The sequence below is a fragment of the Seriola aureovittata genome, chromosome 8 (assembly GCF_021018895.1).
Source record: "Seriola aureovittata isolate HTS-2021-v1 ecotype China chromosome 8, ASM2101889v1, whole genome shotgun sequence".
Classification (NCBI taxonomy): Eukaryota; Metazoa; Chordata; class Actinopteri; order Carangiformes; family Carangidae; genus Seriola; species Seriola aureovittata.
In genome coordinates this window covers 18,680,749-18,692,837 of record NC_079371.1, presented here as the reverse complement: position 1 = coordinate 18,692,837, position 12,089 = coordinate 18,680,749, and the positions used below count along the sequence as shown (strand labels likewise).

The following is a 12,089-nucleotide window of genomic DNA, read 5'->3' as shown; positions in this document are numbered from 1 at the left end:
CTTATAAGTTGGTGTCTCTGATGTGGAGGAAAGAAGCAGCCCACATGCCAGTGCAAGGTCAGCCACAGATGAGTGGCTAAAGGGGCTTGAGGGAGGATGACAGTGTCGGCTCTACAACACCAAAGAGTCAAAGACTAATGGCAGGGTCATTGTTCTTTTTCTCCCCCCTCTCACCTTCTGCTCTTCATTCTCTCATTTTCTTGCTCACCACACTCCTATATATTTATCCTGCTCTCTCCTAAGGCATCTGAGGTGTACCTTGACATTTTGAAAAATATGCGTCTTTTGCTTTCTTGCCAAGTGTAAGATTGATATTATATACAGTGGGTTCCGAGAGTCCAGAGACCACTTTTCCTAGTATAGGAAGTTAGAGATGTTTAAAATGAATGAGAAATAGAAAAACACATACAAGCTTATAGAATTTCTATAGCCTATTTATATATGTATGTATCATTAACATGTTTGGTTACAACCATATTGATTAAAAAATAGACTATTCACAAGTCATATTGCTCAGTAGATAGACCAAAAGTACAATCCAGAGTCAAGGATGAATAGTTGAAATGACTGGTCTATCCACCCACACTGCCTGTCATTTTGCCAGTGATTTAATATGAAGGGCGATAGCTCGTGGAGACATTTTTCTTACGGTTATGTTCAAGGACAGCATGATCTATCCATGCCGCCCTACCCTATAAGATCCATCATAACTCATGACTTCATTTTGCCGATTCCATGTACATATGTGGTTCTTTCTCACTGTGAGTTACATTATCTTTCCAAGAAGTGTTTTCTCTGTTTTTTCTCACCAACATCAGCTTCATTTGCTTTTGCTTTAGCTGCTACTTTGTGTCTCACACGAGCTTTCAACAGCCAGGCCACATCATGAGTAACTATGTATTATCATATAGGGACATATCAGAATTTAATATCATAAATTATATGGTTTTATTGTCACATATCAGATCCAAGGCATACCTGTTTTATCTTTTGGAAATATATCAAAAAGAAATACAGTGCCCTGTGCAGCATCCACTTTATGTCAGTGAGTATTTATTGCCAAAAATGGACCAAGCACAGGGGGAACAAGGCGTAGACAGTTAAACTGGAGGCTGTGTGAGGACATGATACTCTACTCCCTCCACAGCCGTGTTTTCACTTGCTTATTTTCTTCTCCTTCTCAGTGGTATGTGAGCAGGAGAGGCCTCGAAGAAACCAATTCTCATTTGTGGGAGATAAAGATTATTTCCACAACAGCAGAATATTGCCACAAATGCAATTAACACAAAATGGATGAGCAATGAGACATTATATGGCCTAACGCTAGCATGACATGATGGTTTTCTGCCCGCTGGATGAAGCTAAACGTAACACAACTCTTTGCACAGAGGAATTTCTACAGCTCTTGCACATCACTGCATTTTACAGCAGTGGGGTCTCACTGTGGGCCTACTGCCACAATAGCAAGTCTCCTAATGGATTTGTGCATCGGGTCTAGCACTGCCTGTGTTCTCATGCATATGATGTGTTCCTACATGTCCCAGTGGGCTCTGGGTCACAACACTACCAGGAGGTTTTAGGTGTCGTGGGTCCAAGGAAGCCAATGAGAGCAGGAAATAGGGATGATGGTGATTATTCGCGTCAGATTTCTTGACTTTATTTTTAGACTGAATCATATACAGTGGAGGGGATTATGGATGCATCTGTAAACTATTAGTTATTTTTACTTGACAAAATGTTCCCATGCTCCTTGTTTGCTGACACTAACTTCTGGTGTGTCAAGAAGTACTCAGATCTTTGATTTACAGGAAGTGAAAGTATCAATATAACAAAAATATTCCATTGCAAGTAGAAGTCCTGCCATCACAATCTTAAGTAGAGGTATTAATATACTGTATAATTACATGCTCTACAGAAAAATGGCCCCTCACATAGTCAATGATATTTATTCAATTATTAGATCGCTAATACTGATAAAACCACATAAACAGGAAGAAGCTTTTGTATCTGGAGATAGTTTTAACTACTCTATTTGCAGTTTGGCATTCTAGTGGCTTTCAAACTAGGCTTCAGGCCTCCAGACGGTCACAAGATAAATCTGAAGCATCGTGATTAATGGGAAATAATGAAGAAAAAATTGATGTGCAGCACATATTTCCATCAATTGTTTTCCTCTAATCTTTGCTTCTTCTGAAATAATGGATCATTTCAGCTCTTTGGACCTGGACCATATTTGTGTTCCACAGAGGGTTGGATGGGAAGATTGATCCCACTCATACAAATAGATAGATAGATACTTTACTCATTGTTGATAAAATAATAATAGTAATAATAATAAAAAAACTGTTAATAATAAATAAACAATAATAATTAGATTAGTCCACTTCCTTTGGCTGAGTTGTTGTATAGCCTGATGGCAGTGGGAACAAAGGATCTCCTGAACCTCTCTGTTCTGCAGCGCAGAGAAATGAGACGTTTGCTGCAGCTGTAGCTGCTTCTCTGTCCTGCCAGAATGTTGTGGAGAGGATGGTCCAGAGAGAAACCTGAGAGAGGAGATGTTAAACTACACTGAGATGGTTTTTGGTTCTTAAAACCGCAAATATATCTTCTTATGGATCAACACTTCAAATAAAACACTGGAAAAGTGTCAAATATGGGACCTTTAATCTGAAAAGAATATTTTCCTCTGAAATGTTGTAATGAAATGTTGAAAAGTATAAAGAGGCATAAAATTGAAAAACTGAAGGACAAGTACATCAAAACTGTAATTGAAGTACAGTAGCCTAATTGGTAACTTTCCACTTGCGCATGCCAGAGGAAACTACCAACTTATGAACTTGCTGACTTGAATTAATGCTGACAACAGTCATCTCATCCTTTGCAATAGTTGTAAATGCAGTGAATCACAAGGCTAAAAATAGCATGGAACTATTTTTAAAGTGTTTTATTCTCTGTGTCTTTTCAAATGGAAACTTCATTTACAGTAATAGTCCCCATTACGACACTGAATATTTTCTGAAGGACGCCGTGTCGCTTGGTCAAAATAACAGGTGTGGCATGCAGGGTGCCTCGTGTTTGACATAGACCACTGGTGACAGGTGGAATGCAAAAGGCATAGCTAGGAGAGACCAGACAGAAGGAGCCGTGGGAAATACTTCCAGAAGGTCAGAGGTCGAGATCCATGAGGAAGGACAACCTAGTATTGAACTTGCAGCCGAAGAACCCTTGACCAGATCTACACACTGCTATTCAATTGAGAACATGGATTTTGTCAAGCTTCTATTTTTGAACCAGTTGTTTTATTAAAATTCATAATCCCACCATAACGAGGTGAACATGTGCAGCCACTGACTGCAACAGTTCTGTCCTCTAGGGTTTATGGTCTATTCCCAATGGTCACTGCAATAAACCATCAAATTAATTTTGAGTTTTGCATCTGTTTCCAGAGAAAATAAAATTCCAGCGCATTGGGAGGATGTACTTTTGACCTAGAATAATTGCTGTTTATGAAAAGAGGTCATTGCTTATTTTGTAATGGTTGCCAGCGCTAATGATTGACATGAGATATTTTGTTGTACAATTAGAAAAAAGGGAAGTAACTTATGGGACAGTGAGATTTTAAAACCACCACTAACATACAGTATAATAATAATGTTAGTCAGCAGCTCATAAACACAGGTATGTGTGGAACATTTTGCACGCGGTTGACCTGATCTCTAGATACATTTGTCACACTTCTGTCATTTAAACTGAGAATAAATATTATTATACACAAGACATTTTGAAATGCACCGGCAATTCCTTAAAATTAACATCTGTATGCATTTGGAAAATTTGTTAAGGTTTCAAAGGACCCCAAACCAAGCCACTAAAACATTTTACATTTAAATGAATGATTCCTCCTGCTTATAAATAAAAATAAATGTATTTTAATATAAACGAGGCAAGTCATCACACAAGCCTGTCTGATCTGTGGGTTGCTCTGAGTGAAAGAGGGTTTAAAACACTTTCCCATGCTTCCTGTTTGCAAAGTGCAAAATCTAACAAAACTATAAAGGCAGAACATAATTTTTGAAATTGCTCTTGGTGCTTCATTCAGCAGCAAATCAGATAATAATACAATTCACTGTGACACTCCTCAGAGTCAGTGGCGTCTTGCTGGCTTTTTGTTGGGTAACAACTTGGGAGTGAAATTGCCACAACAAGCAAAATGATTATTTTAAACACATATCACTGGAGTGTTCTTAGTGGCTCCGGCTGGTCTCTTTTGAATGTCTTTTCAAATGAAATGTGTTTTGGGGAACCTGCTGAGCGTGATACCGGTGAGAACGAAGCCAACTGGAGCAGAAAGTGCCACTCCTTGACACTCGGCTAGGGAGACTTCAACCAGAAACACAGCCAGTGTACCGACACTAAATGTATATACTTGGCATGAAATAGACTTAATGGCTCTCTGTTACATCTGCAATTAAACAAGAAATAGTCTACAGTATTACATTATTCAGGAATGTAGGGGAACACAGGCATATAGGCGTACTATATATGTGCATTGTGCATGTACAGCCACTGAGGACACTGATGTGATGTCATCTCATATTTTTATTCCACCAAAGTTATTTTAGACTGCAACAAATGATCCTTGAATAATGAAACTATATGTTTACTTCTGTTTTAGATTGATTATGAATGGAAGAAAAGACAGTGATGTAAGTATGAGTGGACATTAGTATCTTGATAAGAGGAAAACATACAGCTCAGACTGTAACTAGTTGAACAGTTACACTTTTTTGTTTGGTTTTTTTGGCTCTGAGCTTGAGCACATTCAATTAGAAATAAAATAACGATAAAGTGCCAGGTCTCCAGTTTAAATTTGAGCAGGTTTACATCAATATAAAAAAAAATATGTGGGAGATATATACACAGATATATACCTAGACAAAATGTATACAATATTTTGCACTCTCCAACCTGAAATACTCTTTGGTTGCTTCGGCCATATGTCATCTGGGTGAATGATGACGTGTCGTCCAAAGAGTTTTGATGCATTAGGCTGAATGTGAGCTCACAGAAACAAAGATTACTCCTGTAGACCACTGCATTGATCCTGCTGCTTCTGGGAAATCCTCAGTAAATGTCAGTATGCCAGTTCCACCAGTGGCCATACAAGCCCAAGCCATAACAGAACCACCACCATGTTTGTTTCTGTTGCTGAGGCTTAGGTGTTTGCATCTTGTGGTGAATCTCTGAGGTTTTATGGTCATGAAGTCTTCTCTTGATTTTGCCCACCTTCATGCTGGAGAGCATTCTTGACTTGCTGTGCAGTTAAAAAGACATTTTTCTTCACCCATGCGAATTAATTTCTTGTGATCCACATGAGTTGCGCTCCTCCATCTACCTTTTCGTTTGACATTTTTTGCACATTGCACTTTTTTTTGTTAGAATTTACCCAACTGTTAAATTTAGCCTTTAATATCTTTCTGACATATTTTTGCTGTTTTTGAGCCACATCATGATCTTCTTCATTTGTCAGGTGAACACTTCAATCTAAATGGCAACTCTCAATCAATTCAGAGCCACATGTGAGCTATTTTGTGAATGAACTTACATAACATTCAGTAGTGAAGTGTCCAATTACTTTTGAACCCTTGCAATTGAAGAACTATCTTTTAAAAAGGCGATATCTACACAAGGTTTTTTCTAAATATTGACTTAACCTTCTAAAATTAAAGCTGAGAGATGGCACTTTTATGTGAGTCTATCTATTATTTTATTTTTAATTGAATGTGCACAGTGCGTGAAGAACAGAAGATGTACAACTGTTCAAATACTTACGGTCTGGACTTTAGATTTTGAACTGTTAAGGATGGGTCTCACATTATAGAACTATGAGTATAAACATATTATTAAAAGATGTAGTTTTTGAATGATGAGGCAAGAAAGGCATGATGAAGAAATCCCTTGCAATGCAACTGCAACTTTATTATGTGACGCTGATTTGAGTTCTTCTTCGGGGTATGATATTAGAATGCTCATTTATCTCTTTAGGAATATGTATAACAGATGTGTTTACTATCTACCACGAAACAAGGCTTGATTATTCCACAATCCAAACCAATAAAATTCTGTGGTTTCCCATTCAAAAAGAAAACTTTTACACAATCAGTCCACAAAAGGTGCAATGTTTACAGAAGTCCTGAGGAGAAATATTTAGAATGAAATAACAAGAATGATTAAATCCAGCTGGTAAAGACGACACTAGGACCACTATTATGGTCCAGAATGAGATATCGTATATCCATATCGTATATCCAATTCCAGTATCTATTTCTACAAAAGCACTGTTGCAATCCAGTGAAAAAACATACAAATTTTGGCAATTAGAATTTTTCAGATTATTTTTGTGAATGATTAATGTTTCTTAATTGGTTGAGAAATTTCTGATATTCAACCTTAACAAACCATTTAACACCTTGCAGGATTATCTGACAAATGCCTTATCACAAATCTGAAAATGAACACACATTTTAATAACTCATGGTCCGTTAAAGCGGCTAAATGGAATTCAGCTAATCTTCGTGTTATTTACAACTGTGCGTTTCCTGCTGTGATGAGTCAAGAAGTCTGCTGTGTGAATAACCTATTCCCAACATAGCTCTGCTCAACTTCCACCTGAGGGGAGGTGTAATCAGTCAGAATAAGTGAAAACATCTGTTTGGGTGTGTAGGGCCTTCAAATGTTATTAAAATATGTGCTCACCTTACTCTTTATTACTTTATTCTATTAATTTACTTTGTTTGATCACAGTATGTATTATAATAATCCCTGTATTGGTATGATTGTTTGTATTCTAGAATGAAAAAATGTACGTTTCTTGATTGTAAAGCAGTTTCCATTCCAGATGCAGGTGTACAAGGTGTGGATTGAGGAAAATCCTCAGGGGAAAAATTGATTGATGAAAGATTGATTGAAAATCTATCTAATACTTTGCTCAAATAAACTTAGAGCCTAAATATAAACAATGCCAATCCAATAATACTAGTGAATTCTTCAAGACATAGTCTGGCAATAGTCAGCCAGGCTTTGACCATAAAGTCTGGCCTCCCAGAAGAAAGAAGTCAAGACATACTCTTCAAGATCCTAAATGAAACACTGTGTATGTGAGGAATTTATGATTAGCTTTTAACTGCCCACCTATTTTCCTCAAATTTGAATTCATTTGGATTATAGTTATGTAATTTCCACTAAAAAACAGCCTTATGTTTTTCACAAAATATTATTTATATTATTTTAATGTTTTTTTTTATATGATATTCAAGATAAATTAAAAAACGCACATCTGTAGAATCAGAATATACAACACAACTATTATTTATCAATGCAATACAGCATAACAAAAAAACTGACATGAATGGTCACTTCACAAAAATAATATATAATATATAATATATATAATACAGGCATATACATGAATAATCCTACAATATAAGGGCTACAATAACACAAATTTGAAATGAGTATTCTATTGCATGATGTGTAATTTTGTACTTTACTTGTATTTCACCTTATTTCACTGTGAATCAAAGTCAGGCCCAAAGGGAAACTGCGAAAACAGAGGAGGTACATCAACCCTTTTATATCCATTCTTTGGTCGATGCTACAGCCATACAGTCTGGCATCGCGAGACTAACTGGCGTCAAACCTCGTCATGTGACGTTTCCCGTGACTCCATGCGGAAGAGAGGGATTTCAACAGTGACAACACAACAAACAGCTGCACGCTAGCATAAACTGTGTCTATTTTCCATTTTATATCTGTATCTAGCCTCATATCAGCCCAGCAATGGACGGATCAGTCAGAGCATCTTCAGACGCTGCAGCCGGACCGCCGCCTTATTTTCGAGGGTAAGAAAACAAACCGTTACTTTAAATGATCAGCTAGCATTAGCCTAGCTGAGTTTAGCAGCCCCCATCTGTCTGTTGAGTGACTCTAAACATCCGTCTCCCCGCTCTGCTCGATGCTGGACATGTGCCAAAGTTTATAAAATACTTTTATCTACTGTGGCATAATCCTGGAACACAACATCACCGCCAAGGGACATCCCCACGCCAGTAGTCAGCATGTTGGAGTCCCGTTCCTCCTCAACAGTAAGGTTGCTGTCTTGTTTCATCTTGGCTGACTCATGAACTTGTACTCCTCTGCAGAAATGAAAGCTCCCTGGTTTCTGCCCTCAAGACACTGCTATTCTTCACTATCCTGATGGTCACGCTTCCCATAGGACTGTACTTCGCATCAAAGGCGTACATCTTTGAGGGTAAGGTTTGTAACACTACATGGTTTGTGTTGGTAGTACAGTACCAGCCCTTTGATGTCTATTTTTATTCACTGTTGATTTATTGAGGATGCTACCACCAACTGCACTTACAAGTCTTGTCTTTGTTCCCGATCAAACAAAGAATTTGTTCCCGATCACAAACAGAGCCTCACCGGTACTGGATTTGTGTTTCTGTTCATATTGGAGAGTTACAAAATGCGATCAGGGCTGCAATCAATCGTTAATCTGCACAACATTTTCAAAAATAATAGTTAATTGTTTGGTCTATAAAATGCAAACTACAATTAACGCCCCCAACTAGTGAAGTTACAGGAAATAATCTCCCCTTCTGGTCATAATCTCCCCTTCTGTTCCTAAATTACGGTGTTGAAATATGGCCTTAAGTGTCTTTTGAAGAACATTATGGCATAAAAATTGACAATTTTTGGATAGAAAATGTCATCACTTCATCATTTTATCCTATTAGATATGTGTTGAATTGTGTCATGATAAGATAATTAATTTTTGGGTTATGGCTTAAAATGTGTTTTGTGAGGTCACATTGACCTTGACCTTTGAGCACCGAATTCTTATAAGTTCATCCCTGAGTTTAAGTTAACGTGATTGCCAAATCTGAGGACATTTCATCAAGGTGTTCCTGAGATATTGCATTCACGGGAACGGTATGGATGGACGGACAACTTGAAAACATAATGCCTTCTGCCACAGCTGTCACTGGCCAGAGGCATAAAAAGCAGTGAAAAATACTCATCATATTGTCCTACAGTCCTTGTTTTTCTGAGCAAAAATCCAAAACCCAAAGATATTCAGTTTACAATTATATGAAACAGAAAAGCAGAAAGTCCTCATCGTGTTTTAGCTTTAAAAAATGACTTAAACGGTTAATTGGTTATCATAATATCTGCCAGTTACTTCTGTTAACCGACTAATTGTTGCAGCTTTAAATCAAATTACAATATATCAGCTGACATTTGCCTTTTAATATAAAAAAAGCTGTTATTGACAGATAATATTGGCCAATTTATAGGTCAGGCTCCAATAGTAACTGAAAGACAGAGAGATGGTTTGCAGTATTCTTGCTATCATTGTTGATGCAAACTGTCATCAGATCATTTAGAAATCAAGACATTTAAACTAAGAGCTTAGAAAAACAAAGAACTCAGAAAAAATAATCAGCAACGATTTTGATAATCAAATAATTGTTTTAGTTATTTCATTTATTTATGTATTTTTAACATTCGCTTCTCCGCCTCCTTTTCCCAGGTTCAATGAAGATGTCGAGCTCTGACAGCTACTTCTATGCAGCCATTGTTGCTGTTCTCGCTGTGCATGTGGTTTTGGCTTTGTTTGTTTATGTAGCCTGGAACGAAGGCACGCCTAAAGGGAAGGGCAAACACGATTAAGGCATGTCCTTATGAGCTTGTATAAGACCGGAGGAGATGGAAAGACTCGGAGATTCATAGGCCCCCCCCACCCACCCACCCACCCACTCCACCATGGGCTCCAGCACTAAACATGGCAACATCTACCAACCAGACAGTTAGGGGATCTGGTTTGAGCTTAGGCTTTAACCTGAGGTTAAAGCATGAATCTACTGTATATTCCCTGGGGTGGGGGGGTGCTGTTGGGTGTGTTTTTTCACCAGCCTCAGCAGGCCTGCTTTTTTGACTTTTTGTTCTCTGACATTGTTACTTTTGTTGACAGAGGACAGCCCACATTTTTAAGAGGCTTTCTTATAAGCTGCCATTTGGCTAAGTGCTGTAAGTCCCTTCACAGTAGAGACTTTGTCATGTAGGAAAACATCTTGGGCTTTCGATGATGCATGCGTGTGCAAAAACACACTGTATGTACCTGTAATGTGTGTATGAAGGATTTGATTTCAAAAATACTCTGCTACATCCTTTCTGTGAAAATTTGTGCTTCTAAATTGATCGTTCTGTCCTCAAATTTCAGTTCTAATCTGCATTCATTTAAAGGTGACTCTTAACTTCAATATAAACCCATAATGTGCTTAAACTTCAGGCTGTATTTTGGAACGAACTCTTCATGATGTTTTGTCGATAAAATAATCAGTTTGTTCTTCTGTGTTTTTCTTTCAGTTTTAATGCGTTTGTGTACTGTAGTGAAATTATATGTCGCAACTTTGAATTAGGACATTATTGCAAGATCAGGCTGTATTTAAAGAAATGTTTTGTATTGAAGATGATGGGTGAGCTTGAGGATCTAGATGTCATTGAAGTCAATGTAATTCAGAAGAGGATATTGACTTGCTCAAATAAACTTGAAAAATTGTAACATTGTATTTGTTTCACATATTTTCAAGGGCTTCTTGATGTTCCCTATAAAAAATAAAATTCCAATATACAATATTCATCTCACACTGGCAACATGACATGATTAAAAAAGTAGAGATAAGTAGACAAGTATTATCGTTTTTGATTTATTGTTTTATTACCTTATGTATTTATTATTAGTACATTATCTTATGAGGTAAAATGTCATTGACTTACACAGATTCTGTTCATCTATTCACATATAAAATAATATATATCAGTGGAGGATTTATCTTTGAGATTCTATGATAAAATCTAAGATGAACATATTTGCTATATACACGTGGTCTGTGCACATGATAAACAAGTTGTATCACACAAGAGGCCATGACTTCCCCTACCATCTGTTTCATAAGCCACACCAAACCAAAGTGTGTGTGTGTGTGTGTGTGTGTGTGTGTGTGTGTGTGTGTGCGTGCGTGCGTGCGTGCGTGTGTGCGTGCGTGCGTGCGTGCGTGCATGTAGGTGCATTTATTTACTTAGGGACTTTTTTCCTAGGAATGCCAGCTTAGGTTCATTTATGCTCAGACAAACTCAGAGCTTCTATTGAAAACAAAAGCTCTGTGCATGTAAGGAGAAACACTCCTTGTGTGGTTCACTTTGTCATGGATAGATGGACTTGTTATAGTGTTTATACCAGAAGCAAATTAAACTTTCCCAACATTAACAAGCCTGACATGCAATAACAAAATGCTATAGACAAAACTATTAAAATCGATTTCTTTGTTCATCATCTTTCAAAAAAGAATGCACACTAAGGCCTTTTAATATGAGAAATATTTCATATTGTGTGCGAAGAAAAAAAAAAGATCTTTCACTTTTTAAATTGATTGCCCTGATTTTTCCCTGGCCTGAAAGAGATTACAGTGAAAAGAATCAATCAAGTTGCCAAAACAACAAGGCTGCTGAGATGCCTCAGTGACTTATACAGAGAATCTCCACTGTCACATGGTGGCAGCAAACAGTCGGCTTGTTCCCACAGATAACTCAACAAAGAAGCTAAGACAAGAAATGACAGATGCCAAGCCATGATGACGATTTCTGCCTCAGAAACCGTGTCAGCAGCTGATTTCTGTTCGTCTCGCACTGCGCCGCATGAGTCTTCCGTTTTCAACAGTACTCCTGTGTAGCTCCCACAGAGTTTGGTACTGGAGATGTGCAGTCTGCATTGAGTTTAACAAGGCTGGTGTTGGTGATGAGGTGACAGGCCTGCAAGCAATCAGACTGATTCAGTCAGCAAACATCAGAAGCCCTGTTTCCCTTTTGGCTGATATTTCATAAGCTTACCCTTGCAGCAACACAAAGTTGGTGCAAGGGCAGGCTTTGCTTCTGGCTCTTTGTCATTTATCACACATTAGCAGGTTGGGCGAATAGTGTCAGTGTGATGGAAAACAAGCCAGAGAGCGCTGAACACTTACTAGAGT

General features: G+C 37.8%; 1 protein-coding gene across 1 annotated transcript; it reads left to right on the top strand.

Moving 5' to 3' along the window:
- Positions 1–7,716: 7,716 nt before the first annotated feature.
- On the top strand, positions 7,717–10,627 carry vma21 (vacuolar ATPase assembly factor VMA21). Its single transcript, XM_056381974.1, has 3 exons — positions 7,717–7,901; positions 8,202–8,311; positions 9,596–10,627. Exons 1-3 carry the CDS (start codon positions 7,840–7,842, stop codon positions 9,733–9,735), a joined length of 312 nt encoding a protein of 103 aa, XP_056237949.1. The 5' UTR covers positions 7,717–7,839; the 3' UTR covers positions 9,736–10,627.
- Positions 10,628–12,089: the final 1,462 nt, after the last annotated feature.